Below are 15,506 nucleotides of genomic sequence, written 5' to 3'. Positions count from 1 at the left end.
GTGAGAAGGAAAGAGAGAGAGAGAGAGAGAGAGAGGGAAACATCAATGATGAGAGTTATTGATCGGCTGCCTCCTGCACGTCCCCTACTGGGGATCAAGCTGCAAGCAGGCAGGTGCCCCGACAGGGAATCGAACCTCAATCTCCTGGATCACAGGTCGATGCTCAACTGCTGAGCCATGCCGGCCGGGCTAATTTCTTTATTATGTATTAATATCTTAGAGATGTAAAAATCTGTTTCAAGCAATTTATTTCATTTTATTAATACATCTACTTAACTCTATGCTAAGGTCACACTTTGTTTTCAGATTCGCTTTTGAAATATTTTTAACTACAGTTGACATTTATTTGTCCCATAAAACTTACTGAGTATCTGGTATGTGTGAGTCACTGCTCTGTGTTAGGTACATAGCAGTGAATCAAACAGATAAAAAAGATCTCTGCCTGTATTTGTCTCAGTAGAAACAAATACAAATACATACAAAAATGTCAAGGAAGAGCAGTGGGATGAAACAAGTGAAGGAAGGGCAGAGAGAAAAGTTGCTGCTTTACATAGGGTGGTCAATGAAGGTCTCTCTGAAGACTGTAAAGCAGGAACCTGAAAGAAGAGGGGAAAGAAGTCATAAGGATACCTGGAGGATGAGTGCACACCAAGCAGACACAAATATGATGAGCTAGGGGGGTGTTTGGCATATCTGAGGAGCAGCAATGAGGCCACTAGATGGAACAGAGAGCTAGCTAGCAAGAGAACTAGAGGACATGAGGGAGGGTCAGGTGGACAGAGGAGAGGCCAAATCATATGTGAGTTTCACTTTAGGCAGAATGTGAGCAAAAGAAAGATGTGAACCAAATTATTATTATAATTATTAACTTTAATCATTACGGTTGCTATATCGAGAGTAGATGCAGGGAGGGGCAAGAGTGGAAGCATGGAAACAGGTTATAAGGCTATTGCAATTATCCAGATGAGAGTTAATGGAACCTTGAAAGAATGAATGGTAGTGACGCAGCATCCAGAGGTAGCCATATTTTGGATATCTCAAGGTTAGAGTTTGCAGAATTTGCTAAAAGATTGGATTTAGAGTGTAAGATAATAAATTTACAGGTGACACTAAGATTTTTTGCCTGAATGCTTAGACTAAACAATGGAGTTGCCATTTACTGAGATGCAAAAGACAAGAGAAGAAAATAATTTTTAGAGAAACATGGAGGTTAATGAAGAGTCTGCGGGTAGATAGCCAAGTGATGATGTCATGTAGGCAGTTGGCTATGTGAGACCGGACGTCAGGGAAAGGGTCCATGCTTCAATCAACCTGGTATCACAGTTAAAAGAGTAAATGAGGTCAGCAAGGAACAGACTGTAGACACAGAAGGGAGCATGTCTAAGGTTTGAGCCTGGCATATTCCAATGATTAAAGCTGGAAAGTTTCAGAGGAAACAACAAATTGAGGAGTGGCCAGTGAGGTGGGAGGCAAACAGAGCAGGAATAATATCCTGGGGGCCAACTAAAAACATGTTTCAACAAGGAACTGATCAACTGTGATTATTGCTGCCAATGACTTGAAGAGCAGAAAGTAGGATGCAGGATAGGGACCTACCAATCATCAATCAAGAACAGTCAAACAAGTGTTCATTGCATGTGGCACCATCATTATAATTCATGAGTGTTAAATGTTGAAGAGAAAAATAGAATTACACCTGAGGAAAAGGTGCTACACAAAGAATAAGCTTTACAGAACCCTTTAACATGAGACTTCAATGGCCTGTTACACTTAAGAAAGTCAAGAAAATTATACAGTCAAACCATTAGTCAAAGAAAACCTATTCAATCCTATCAAATTAAAGAACTTGGGAAGTGTGTTTCAAAGTACATATAAATTTTGTCTTCACTCCTACTTCCTATAATTTGGTAGGCTAAGTAAAGGGAACAAGTGATTGATTTGAAAATAAAATACTCTGATGTATCTTGTTAAGCAGTGATTGATGGGACAATGACATGACACTGTGTTAGGTGTGCCTCTAAGTTATTTCTTGGTCTAATTTCATTCTGTCCATACATCACTTAGAGTACTGCTGGCCATTATAGAGTCCTGAAATTGATAGCAAAATTGGGAACATCTTCAAAAGAAAAAATACAGTCTGAGGCTAACACTGACCACAGCCCACCTCCCTCTGTGTACTTTGTAATAATGACTCCAATCCCCTGACCCCACAACAATCAGTTATAAAGACAAGAAAAGCATTTCTGCCCTATAAACACCAATTTTACCTGCATTGGAACATAGATCAAAGCGGGCTATCGTGAAATGCTCAGAAGACAGTGGAACAACTTTTCATGGGTCTAACAGCTTTGCTGCCTGCCTAAATGTGGTGTATTTATGGGTCATGGAGGCAGTCCCTAACAGGAAATCAGAATGCAGTAAGTACGTGAAATGCTCTAGCACCAGTTTGTTAAAAAGACTTTCAAGAAGATTTACTTATATGGGTCTTAACAAGATAAAAGAAAAGAGGAAAATTAAAGATACTAGTTAAGGTGACTTAAAGAAAGTATTACCCAAGAGCAAACAAAAAACCTGGTAGTGCTGATTCCAGGTTAGAAACAAGAGAAGAAAGGTAGAAGGTGATATGAGTGTTATTACCTACGAGTATTTTATTTGCCTGTTAAGTAAGATTGTTCTTCAAATTTCTAAAAAAATAATCATCTGCCTCATGCTGACAACCCTTGTGTATAACACTGGGAGCCATACCAAATGCCATAAATGCCATGCTATTTTTTTAAAAAGCTGACAGCCTGGTTGGCATGGCTCGGTGGTCGAGCATTGACCTAGGATCCAGGAGATCAAGGTTCGATTCCCAGTCTGGGCACTTGCCCCGGTTGCTGGCTCGTTCCCCAGTAGGGGACATGCAGGAGGCGACCGATCAATGACTCTCTCTCATCATCAATGTTTCTCTCTCTCTCACCCTCTCCCTTCCTAACTCTGAAATCAATAAAAATATGTTTAAAAAAAAAAAAAAGGTGACAAATTAGAGAGCGCCCAAAAGTATACTGAAAACAATAACAAGCCCAGAAACTGTATGAGAAAAGGAACCCCTGAAAGACATGGAGAAAATGATGAGACATGAGAGCTGTCATATCTGAGAAGCTGTTACGGGGAAAGTACTGGATTAAGCTATAGCAGACTTCCCAGCTCTGGTACCACCGAGGCAAGTCACCCTTTGGTAGCAAATAATCTCTCCACAACTCAGGCAGCATCTAAGGTCAATCTAAATGATCTTAAGTTCCTTTAAGGTTTACAATTTTATCATTTTAAAGGCAATCCCTAGTAAGGAGAATAGGTTGTTTATAGTGAAACCTGTGCTTCACTGAACTGAATCATTCCATGCTGCTGCAGAAGGAAGAAATAGGTAAAAATTCTACTACATAAAATTTTGGGCTCAAAATAAGAGCTTTTAACAGTTAAAACTGTGCAATAATGAAACCAGTTGTCTTAAAAATTAGTGAGATCATTGTTGATGGAAATATACAGGCGTGTGCTAAAAACTGTGAACTATATTACTACCAGTCTCTTCCAACCCTAAGATGCTATGAGTCTTTATGTCCAATTTACCAAATACCTTTCCTCAAGATCACCTTTACCACTCCTCACTAGGGTAAATCAGTTCTTCCAAGATTTCATACCTCTGCTATAACTAGTCCATCTCTATGCTGTCACTATTGCGCTTTTCCAGCTTCGTGCGCATGGGTCTTGCTCTTGTCGATGTGGAATGGCCTCCCTTTTGGTTACCCTCAGCGTTATTATTTGGTATAGGTCTTGGGGAAGCTTTTAGAAATTGCTTTAAAGGCTGCATCTAACCTTATAATAACACCAGTGATGTCACCATGATATGGATAAATGGATGATGTTATCAGCTCCCCTACCAAGTGCCAAGCATGTGCTATGCAGTGTCTCATTGAATCATCTCCGTAACCCTATGAGGAATGTGTTCTTATTGTATTCATTTTACAAATAAGGAAACTCAGAAGAGTAAGTTCCTTGCCCAAAGTTACTAAGGTAGTAAGAGGCAGAAGAATCTGGCCTTGAACTCTGGTCTGGCTAATGCCTCTAAAAAGCCTACTCTCAACCACCGCGCTCTCCTGCAGTAGTTTGCGAAGTGTAGTCTCTGGACCAGCAGCCTCAGCATCACCTGGGAACTTGCTAAAAATGCAAAGTCGCACAACTACTGAATCAGAAACTCTGAGGGTAGGGCTCAACAATTGTGTTCTAACAAGCCCTCCAGATAATTCTGATGCTTAAGAACTACTTGAGTTTGGGAACTACTGCTCTACTGAACTGAAAATTTGCCTAGAAGGACACATTTAACTTATTTACTAACATTTTTTATACTTGAATTTGAAAGTGTATACTAGCTCCTTAATCTTTCTTCAAGGGGAGAAAGACAAATCTTAGGTTTGGAAAAGTCAGGTTTCCTGTCCCTTCCGTGAAATAGGAAGGCTGATTCTTTGTCATTCTTGGTAGGGAGATAAGATAGCTGCTGCTTTAAAATATAAATAAGGGGAAAACAAGAAGGAAAGAAAAAAAATGCTTTTTGCAGTACAGCTAAGTTGTTGTGGTTAGAATAATGAGTGAATAGACTAGAGGCCCTGAAGTTCCCCTAGAGTCTTTAAACAATAAATAACATTGTCTACTTAAAATAGTGAAAACAAAACTCCTTCCTACATGCATACGTTTTTTAGGGAAAGAATACATACATCTTAGCCTTCTGAACACATCAACTGAACAAATGTTTCAAAGGCGGCATAATCAGTGGCAGCTATCATCAGCTTTCTTTGGTTTAAAACATAAAAATCCTTTTAGCATTGCAGCTCATGCTGCCTAGAATGTGACCTTGGTCTTTTTCAAGCTTATCTTTAGTCTGTAGCACTGTGCAATTCTGCAAATCAGTCTATAATCTCTTTACTATCTCCCTGCACGTGCAGTTTTAAAGCTCGGTCACGGGCATGTAAACCATCCTGCACTTCAAGGTCTCTGGAGGTACTTGTGGCCAATCAGGTACAAAGACGTTCATAAGGTCACTGCTGGGGCGGGAGGAGGGGGTGACGAGCACTACGTAAATCCTGTGCAGAACAGGATGATTCTCCACAGGTGCAGGCTTACCTGGGAAAGGCAATGAGCACCTCTGAGTGCCAGAGAAATGAAGTGGAGCAGGAGCTGCCTGCCTTCCCGCACGCTTGAGCACAGCAGATCTCACTCACACTACTAAAAGAGTTCCTGGACTGGAATAATACATGATTTACTGTATTATCAAAGATTGCTCTTGGATATGTGGATTTGCAGTTGATGTTTTATTTTATCCCTTTGTCTTCCCTCCTTCCCGAAAGGATTGTAGGGAAGCCGTGAACTAACGGGTAACAGCATTCACTCTTATAAGACAGTGAAAATATGGACCTCACTAACCCCTCTCCTCCAACTACATCTAAGTGAGGCCTATTTACATCTACCAGCACTAGGGAATGTAGGGAACCAGAGGACTGGGACAGGCCATCATAATAGTTCCAAGGAGTTACCTACAACACTATCTTCTGTTAGTGAAACCCTTATTTCAACATTATGTCCCTTAACTTTAAAGAAAAATACAGAGAAGGTTAAAAAAAATAAAATCTCAAATAACAGGCCCTAAACATGATGATTTAGCATTTGGAAAAAAAGGGATAAGCTATATTAACTAAAATTAAATGCAATCTATCCAAACGATTCCTTCCTTTCTTCATTCATTCATTCACTCAATACTAATGGAGCAAAACATATGGTAGGCAGCACCTAGAAAATGCCAACCCGCTCCACATGTCTCCTCAATCTCCCCCAAAAGGCCAAACAAGAGGAAATGGACTCAAAGTAAAAAGCAGAATATGTTTTGACTGACATGAGTGAAAACACTAGATGATCCAATCACTGGAAAACACTTCCCCAGGACGATTGTTAACAAGCAACAGTGAGCAACGTACGTCCTGAGTCGCATGCTCAAGTAGCTGGCTGTCCACAAGCAGTAAAGACCTCTCCAGATCTTTCCCACCTGTGATTTGCAGTTTCATTCGTGATAAGCGGTTGAATACAAACTGGCCCTCTGCCAAATGTCTTCTCTTACCAATGTACAAGAGCCTCTAAATTCCCATTTAATAACAGACCAATACACTCAGTTGTAAAGGTAAAAATGGACATTTTGTTGCTCTATACACTGTACTGGGTATTTTGTGTACAAAACTCTCATTGAAAATCTTGTGAAAGTCATTCACAACTTTTTTAATATAATGGATTATACCCAAAGGTGAATTTAATTCCAAGTTTTCATCCGATGCTTGATACTGGCTCAACAACTTTACTAAACATGAAGTAGCATTCAATGGTTAAAGCGTAACTTACCCTTGCCATATCCACCAAGAAGTTCTCAAATAATTTCCATATGTGGTTACTTGTGTAAATCTCCTTCATTTCCACTTCGGTGTCAACGTAACAGTGATTCACAAAATTCACATAAGCAATCTTAACCTGTGCAAGTTTCAAATACAAAAGAAAGTGAGTTTTCTTCAATTGTCCATTTTCAAATATCAATTACAAAAAGTTAAATAAAATCTGTGTTAGTTCCCAGAGTAGATGACAGCATGCTTTGTGTCTACCCAGAAAGCAATCCCACCTCCCTTCTTTTACTAAGACACTCCATGCCCTGACCCAGGGTAAACACAGGACCTAGGATTCCATTCCCCTGGGCCCAGAGGTCGGCGTGAGAAAGTGCACTTCACTTAATCCGAGTCTACCTATTTGAGACACTAGGAATCAAACCTGCTCCCCTTCCCTCTCGCCTGCCCCTCCTTTCCTCCGTCTCCCTCCCCTCCCCTGCTTTCTGTGTCTGTCATGTGCTCTCTTTCCCTGAAGCCATCTTCCCCAGGTGTGGGAGGAAAATTACGCTCAGAAGAGAGTAAGGCAAAACCACAAAGAAAAGGGGAACAAGAGATGGAAAGAATTCTGACATTGTTTAAACCTCTTGATCCACCTGAACAACTATCCTACAAACTCCAAATACAGGTGTTAATAAAATTCCTGTAGTTTTAAAATTTTAAACCAGTTTAAGTTAGGTTTCTGTCACTTGCAACCAAGAAGATTCTAATAGAATGTTTAAATGTGTGGACTAAATAATACTTTATTGTCATTCAAAATATTAAATTACTATTTCTGAGAAGAAACAGGTTCAGATTACCAAAAACAAAAACAAAAAAATGGGTTATTTTAAGATGTAGTAAAATTTCTTTCCAGATTAAGCAAAATTCCTCCTACAGGTCTAGGACAAGGCTCACCAACATGTATCATTTTTAAAATGTGTAGGGCAGTAGTTTTTTTTTTTTTTCATTTTCTTTCTTTTTATTGAAAATATGAGGACTATTGTAAATCTCCCCAGAAACTGTATACATAAGAAATCATGTGAACAACTTGAGGGGATGCACAGGATCCAAGTTAGAACCACAGTGATACAGGCTCAGCATTCACGTCCTCAGTGCTTACTCCTGCTTGACTCAGGTCTAAGCCACACCTTCGGTGACAGGGTACCTGTGGCAAGGACTGGTCACAGGGTAGGGAGACATCAGAGCCTTTCAGTGCATTATCCTCACCATCCTGGTGGCAGCTAATATTTATTCATTGTTTGCCACATGTCAAACGCCTTCAGCAGTGCGCATGTAATATCTTACTTAGTTGCATCCTTCAACAACCCTATCAGGCCCGTATTACAATTCTTTCACTTTAAAACTGTGGAAATTGGGGATTAGAAAGGTTAATAACTTGTTGGAGCCAGTCATACTGCTAAAAAGGAAGGGATCCAGGATTCTGACTCAGTCTTAAAATCATTCGTTCATTCGTTCAAAATGTATTTATTAAGTGTAGGCTCGGACTCAGCCAACGGGGTGGTGAATAGAAACAGGCCTGGTTGTTTCTAGACCTCGGTTGTTTCCAGACCTAGACCTGATCAAGCTTATAATCTTAGGAGAGGATGTGAGGTGCTACAGATATTTATCAACTAATGAAATTCAAATGTCAAATGACAAACTCTACTGCAGGAGGCCAGGGACACGGTCCTTGAGGACGTAATGCTTGACTCGAGATCTGAAGGATGGAGAGGAGTGGACTGGCGGCACGTAGGAGGTAGGAGTGGGGTGGCCAGACAGAGCTGCGTGTGGGAGGGAGCACGGACAGAATCAAGACCTCAGGTAAAGACAGACCCATGGACTTGATCACTACACTATGCTTCCTTTCTTTGCATCTTATTTCACACCCATCAGGGCATGAAGTGCCCCTGGTTTGAGGTGTCAATAATTCCACAAAAATGTACTTCAAGTCCATCACTACACAGGACTATACGGAAGTAGTCAAGTTAACCTAACCTGATACGTCTGAAGTCACTGTGATTTAAAATGTTTGGATTTATGTCGTATTCAGTGTATCACAACTTTATGAACCTTGCAACAAGGCAGCGCAACGGTAGAAAAGAAAGAGATTATTACAAGATACATTCCTGGAAGCCTCACTAATCCTGTTGGCAGGCAACCAGGTTCTGATGAATTTTGTTCCTTGTCATCAGAGCCAAAAAGGACAGAGGGTGGAAGAGGATGTGTGAATTAGGCGAAACGCGTGTCCATATTTCCAAGAACGAACCTGTTCTTTAAAGCCAGGCAAACCTACGAGTCCCACAGATGAGCCTACAGCACCACCCCAGCCTCTCCGACCAACAGCTGTGAATTATTTACGAAGCATCTGTGTCATGCTCAAGAATATACTAGAAGTTACAAGTCAGTCTTTCATTTTGTTCACATGGCGATATCTAGAATTCAGAGCCTCCTGTAGTAATTTCCAATGGCTCTACTTTCAAAAGGTTTATCATCTTTCATAGCTTTTTACAGAACTAAACAGGTAAACATTTTAACACTCCTTTAAATGTTCATAATCATATAACTAATCACAATTCCTTGGCTGAATATATTATCCCATTATAAGTTAGTGGTATGGGGACTTCTGGCACTTACTTTAAAAATTATCAACAATCCTGCAGCAGCTAAGCTTCTGCCAGGCTTACCTCAGGGATGCAGTCATCATGGGTCACCACCCTCACTATGTCGTCCAGGGGCAGAAGGGAGTTGCACTTGATTTCAGTGTAGACGTTTTTTCCCTCTGTGCAAGCTGCCAGCAGCTCCACAAGGGTGATGTGGTAGGCTAAGGGGCCGCCCTCGTCCCCTCGGTCTCTCTCTGAACACATCATATGGAGAAGGATGGGAAATGATGCTCTATCATTGTAAAATATCAGCACATCTTCACCCCCATTTATCAACTGAAATGATAATAAGAGAGTCTACATAGCAGGCCAAATATTCACCCTTGCAATTATTGCCAAAGGCTTGTTCTATCTGGAAACGTGTGTATCTCTTTGCAAAAACAAAGGTAATATTGCAAACGCAAAACTACACCAAGGCAGGATGGGAAAAGGATTCCAGTTGGGTGCTAAGTGATTAATCATGAAGTCTACCAAAACCAGCAGGGGGGATATGGGAGCGGTGGATGGGGCAAGAATTAAATGGCATACAGATGATAGTAAAGTGTTCATCAATGGATTATCCATGGAAATAAAGCTTGCAAAATATTCAAATAAAATTACTTCCCTCTACTGCAAATGAAAGATTCCACTGCTGAAGTATAGGAAATCTCGTAAGTGTAAATTTAATAAAGCAGAATAAAATTTCTCCTTCAACAGTGACAGAGTAAGTAAATACATTGAGCCAAATGCAACCCTATAGTAAATAATCTGGAAGTTCCATGTGTCATTAGCATCACTAAAGAATGGACATAAAAGCAGAGAGAGGAGAAATAAAGAGAAAGAGAAGACTTGAGAAAGCGAAATGAGTAAACTCTTAGGATATAAATTTTCCTTCCTATATATAATTTTAGTGGAGAATTCCAGTAGGTGGTCATTTTATTGCTCAAAATCCATAATGTCTTACTGTCTATCTATATAAATACCAATTTTCTAACTCCAATGTGAGATATTTTGGTAGGTAACACACCTTATGTAATTTTTTTCTGTTTTATTTAAATAACATTTAAATTGATAAGAATTAGTTGGCTTATACTTTGAAAGTTTTGTTGAAAGAGAATGTATATGTGTCAAAAATATGTACTATTAACACAATACAACATTATAAACACTACTTTACACAAAGGAACACTTCACCTTCTAAGTGGCATAGAACTGGCTTAAATATTTGCTGCTTTCCAATTTCAACTCTTTCCTTTGTAATCATAATACAAAAATCATATTAGTTACCACACGCTTCCAGACAATGAAGAACTAATATGAATGTAAATCTAGATGATAAAAAGGTAAATTTCACAAGTTAAAATGTTCCCTAAAATGTTTAACAACAAAAATTTACATGAAAAATTCAAAGCTTTGTTGCCCTGGCCGGTGTGGCTCAGCTGGTTGGGCGCTTTCCAGTGCACAAAAAGTCTGCCAGTTCGATTCCTGGTCAGGGCACATGCTGTGGGTTTTGAGCTCGATCCCCAGTAGGGGGCATGGAGGAGGCAGCCAATAAATGTTTTGCTCTCACACTGTTTCTCTTTCCCTCTCCCTACCTCTCTCTCTGACAAAAAAAAAAAAAAAAAAATCAATAAAATGATTTTTTAATTTTTAATTCTTTTTTAATTTTACAAAAAATTCAAAGCTTTAAGCTAGATTAACTTTAAGATTTCTGTAGGACAGGAAGGGCTCATATTGTATCAATATAGACATCGCCCTTGTTCCCAAAGTTAAGGTAATATAACTGTGCAAATCTCCAAAACAGTATAATCTAGTACATAACTGTTTGGTACCCATGGTTGAAAGACGTCTTAATCCATACAGGCCTTTAGAAAATCGTTAGGTCACAGGGCAATGATTTACCCAAATGGGCTCAAAGAACAGTCAGTTCTCCAACATACCACTTGGTTCCTGGCAAATAACTAACTCAGTGCATAAATCTCACTCAGTTTCAAACGTCACAGTGAAAATGGCAAAACAAATTAAATACTTCATTCATGTTTTTCTTAAACATTAAACTTACTCTAAATAGCTAAGTTTTCACGTGTAATAAATCACTCATGAATAATTTCCTTTAATTAAATTCCCTTCGAAGCCCTCTGCAAATAGTAACAGAGAACCAATTCTAGATTTCAGGAAGTGTAACAAAGGTACTAGAAAAGCAGAGTTTAACCCATTTTTGTCATACATTGAAAAGTTAAAAATACAAAATCTGTCACTTTCATTCTAAAGAGTCTATAACATTGTGTAGGATTTTACCCTTATTTAAAATATACAAATTCATGAGGAAAAAGAAAAGCTCTTAGAAAATTATAAAATCAACTTATGTTCCTTCACTAGAGTTAAGCAACACGTATTTGTGCTTACGTAGCCCATTAAACTATTTTCCAAAGCTATGCTGCTGTTGTTTTCCTCGCTCTAAATTAACAGGAGACACTTATCCGAGCACGGTGTCTGTGTGGAGCTGATGAAATGCGAGCCAAGAACATACCTCCGTCATGACCATGTCCTGGCACTTCTTCACGTATTTACCGTCCGCTTTCACGATGGTCTGCAGGAACCGCAGGTACTCCACGTGGCGGCCGTGCGTCTCGATGCAGTGCACGAAGTGCTGCACCACCCTCTCGCTGATCTCGTTGCACAGGTGGTAATTGTTCATGAAGATGTGCCGCATGGTCTCTGCTTCGAGGAGCTGGAAAGAGGAACATGCCCCTGTGACTCTGACGAGATCGACGTTCTCTTCAGCACTTACACGAGCATCCCCGCTTGGGATCAGTTTTACATTTTATGCAAAACCACAGTGAGTTTTTCTGTGCAAGCCTTCGACCAAATGCAACGAGATCATTCACCACAGAAAGAAAACGGCTCACAAATTAATTTAGTTGGGGAAATGAGATTATCATCACACAGGTCAGCACGTGGGCAACGGTATTCTTGAGAATAATGTGATTATCTGCTGTTCACAGTCAGCTCTCTTCCCCAGTATCAGCTGACCCACACTTCCTAGGGCAGACCGAACTCTCCCTTTGAGTTTGTCCTGTATGTCTTACTCGTGGCACTGCGGAGTCAGTTCTTTCTTTTTCCTAACATTAAACAGGTAAAACCTGTACCATTTTTCAAGTTTCTTTAAATGTTTCCTTAATGGAAATAAAAAATATTCACTTTTAGGGAGAGAACCCCTACAAGGGGGGAAAAAAAAAGAGGTGATGAAAAACATTCTATTCATCAGTGCTGCTAAAATAAATTTGATGGACACTTTACCATAAATGTTAGAAGTCACTAAGATACTTACGCCGGGAGTTAGAAACAAATTCAGATGTTTATGAAGGAGAACCTGATTCTGTGGATTTCCCCGACAGAAATTCTGCAGGAACGTGTGGGCTAGGTTCATTATGTCATTCATCTTCTCATCACTCTGCAAGTCAAAGAGCGGCACATGACACAGAGAAACAAGCACACCAGAGCAAAAGTATTCTCAAAACTATGTTCTTTCACGCGCGCACTTTTCTTCTCTCTGCCACTGTTTCATGCTTCGTGTTCTCTGCGCCTTGTGTTTCTACACCTCTCCCAGTTACCCCACGGAACACCTCTCCCCCCATTTTCTAGATATTTCCCGCTTCTTTATTTCTCCTATTACCACTTGTGCTCCACTCGTTCAACCCCTCTGGGCACCGCCCCCTTCCTCTCCCCAGCCTTCTGCCTCCCCCTGCCTCTCTCCTGCCTGTCTCACGCCCCCCTCTGCCCTCCTCCCTCCCTCCCTCCCTCCCTCTGCCCTCCCTCCCACCCCGCTCATTCCTCCTCTCCTTGGGTTTCCCCTTTCCCAGCGCTGCTGTGTATCTGGATCTTCCCAAGGTTTCTGTTTCCTTTCTCCGCTTTCCCCCCTCCAACCCCCCCCCCCGGCCTTCGCCCTCCCCACTGCCTCTCCTCCTCTGCCCTGCACCCCGTCTTCTTGCCCCGCCGCCCCGCTTCTTTTCCCTACTTACTTTTCCTCTACTCCCCACCCTGGAAATTGCTCTCTCCCCTTCCTTTTTCTCTCTGCTCTCTCCCCCTCTCTCTTTTTGTCCCCTTTCTGAACACATGTACTCTTTCTGGTATTTACTTATTTATTGCAATTTTTTAATTTTTATTTTTCAATTATAGTTTAACTTTCGATATTATTTGGTATTAGTTTCAGGTGTACAGCATAGTGGTTAGACAGTCAGAGGCTTTACAGAGTGTCCCCCCCACACTTCCAGTGCCCACCTGGCTCCGTGCATAGTTATTACAATCCTGTTGACTATTCTCCCTGTGCTGTACTTCGCATCCCCGTGAGTATTCTGTAACTGCCAGTCTGTGCTTCTCAGTCCCTTCCCCTTTCACCCGGCCCTCCATCGCCCCCTCCCCTCTAGCAACCACCAGTCGGCTCTCCGTTAATACATGGACTCTGAAGGTTGCTGTCCTTATAGTCACTGTCACTTTCAAAGTCCCATAATACTACCACTTGCTTATAGAACGCTTATTAAGGAACTTAAGTCTCGAAATTTACAAAGAACACAAAGTTCTCTTCTTAAAAGTGGTCTTTTCACAATATCACTGAAACCATCTAAACTTTTTCCTAATCTAAGAGTCTAAAGTTTACGCCATCTAGAACTAAATAATCAGCTGAAGATCATTAACAGACACATTTCCTCATATCTAAAATAGGATGAATTAACAAGATGTAGAATAAATAAGTCCAGGAACTGCATTCCTAATTTTAAAATAGAAAATTTTAATTTCAAAATCTATTAACACTTCCTTTACCTGTGTAATCCAAGAATAGTTAAAAGGCATAAAAGGAACTTCAGCCACAGAAATACTCAATTCCCACCTAAAAGCTACACAGTACAGAAGAACTCCAGGGTTAGTTCTACTATGGGTGATATTTCTTTGAAACTCATCATTTTTTTTGTTTCTGAACAAGTCCGTTATTAAAACTGAGCAAACCTATGAACACAAAATCCTAGTAAAACACTCAGTGCTACTGTTACATTATCAAAAGAAGGGACCTGATCACATGTCCAGTGCCCATGTTACAGATCTAAGATAAAATAATTTGGATAATAAATGCTAAGGATTTATACCTTTTGTTACCTTTCAAGGATGCTTTGATTGTATTATCTGCCATAGTATGAATTTTGCCACCAAAGGAATGATAGAATTTATAAATTTACATATTAAATGTAACTGTGGGGGGTAGGCAATCCAGTATGAAGAGGGAAAGTCCAAGTGGGAGAGCTTCCACACCAAAAGAGGCTGGCATGGCAGGTTGGTGCCCAGGAGACATACAAAGGACATGCCCCTGGGGGTGTCAGAGTCTGAATTAGGTGCATAAGGGGTTCATATAGAAAAAGAGGCAGCAGCAGCGGTGAAAGATTAATTACCAAGTACTCATAAATGAGTAACTATTCACACACACACATCTATGCCCTAGCTTTGTATATTTAGAGGGCCTGCAGGGACAAAAACCCCAAAAGAAGGAAGTACACTTAGTTCTCAAAATTTTGCTTCTAAATTCCATTCTCCTCAAAACAGAACTGGGGCTACCTAAAGAAACTGCTCATCCCAGAGCTGAAGCAAGAAGGATGCAAGATGAGCCTGCAAGACTTTAATGCGCAGAGAGCAAAGATTGCTGGGGCCACATCAGAGGACAGAGGCGCCGCTTAAAGGGGCTCCCTCGGCCAAATCTGGAACAATCTGAGAATCCAAGCAAATAACAGTAGAAAATAGCATAACCTACTGACTAAAACAAGCATCTACAAGTCCATATTGGTAAAAAGAAATAAATGAGTAAATTGAAAGTTATTAAAAAGTGGGATATTTACCTAGTTTCAAAGAAACTCTCCACAAAATACTAATTAGTTACAAAGGAAAAATGAGTAGTTCGCAGTGGACAATTCCGGCAGACCCTGACTTAATCAAGTGACCAAGGTGAATTTCATCAGCAGTGGGACAAATCAGAGCTGTGTGCTGCTGACAGGAAGTGGCGGGAAGAATTTAGGGTCGTTTCTGTTTAGTTCCTGCCAAAGCTGTGTAACTGCATCTAATCAGCAGAAAACACTAGGTGACCCAAAAGAGGGGACAGTCCTCCAAATGGCTAGTCTGTCTGCAAAAGTGTCAATGTCACGGAGGTTCCAGCATAAGGAGATTTAAATAGACATGGCGACCAAAGAGCACCTGTTTTGCAAGTGGATCATTCTGTCAAATAGGACTTGCTTGGGATGATATGAGTGACGTGAATGGCCTATGAGAATTAGGTGGCAGTAAGTGTCATACTCTTTCCTGATGTGGAAGGTTGTCATGTGGTTAAATAGAAGAGTGTCCTTGTTTGTAGAAAATATACACTTAAAAGGCTCAGGGGTGAAGGGGGAATCAGATC

General features: G+C 40.5%; 1 protein-coding gene across 1 annotated transcript in view; it reads right to left on the bottom strand.

Moving 5' to 3' along the window:
- The window catches only part of ITPR2 (inositol 1,4,5-trisphosphate receptor type 2), a 404,038-nt gene that overhangs the window by 205,049 nt on the left and 183,483 nt on the right, over positions 1-15,506 (bottom strand). Inside the window, exons 29-32 of the mRNA XM_087814750.1 lie at positions 12,402-12,524; positions 11,601-11,801; positions 9,116-9,367; positions 6,418-6,543 (exon numbers count right to left, since the gene is read on the bottom strand). Of these exons, the coding sequence (XP_087670876.1) occupies positions 6,418-6,543; positions 9,116-9,367; positions 11,601-11,801; positions 12,402-12,524 (702 nt within the window). The remainder of the gene's footprint in view (positions 1-6,417; positions 6,544-9,115; positions 9,368-11,600; positions 11,802-12,401; positions 12,525-15,506) is intronic.

This window comes from Miniopterus natalensis, chromosome 2, assembly GCF_054644295.1.
Source record: "Miniopterus natalensis isolate mMinNat1 chromosome 2, mMinNat1.hap1, whole genome shotgun sequence".
In the NCBI taxonomy this organism is placed as follows: domain Eukaryota; kingdom Metazoa; phylum Chordata; class Mammalia; order Chiroptera; family Miniopteridae; genus Miniopterus; species Miniopterus natalensis.
Note: the sequence above shows the minus strand (reverse complement) of the source record. Positions and strands in the feature narration are given on the sequence as shown.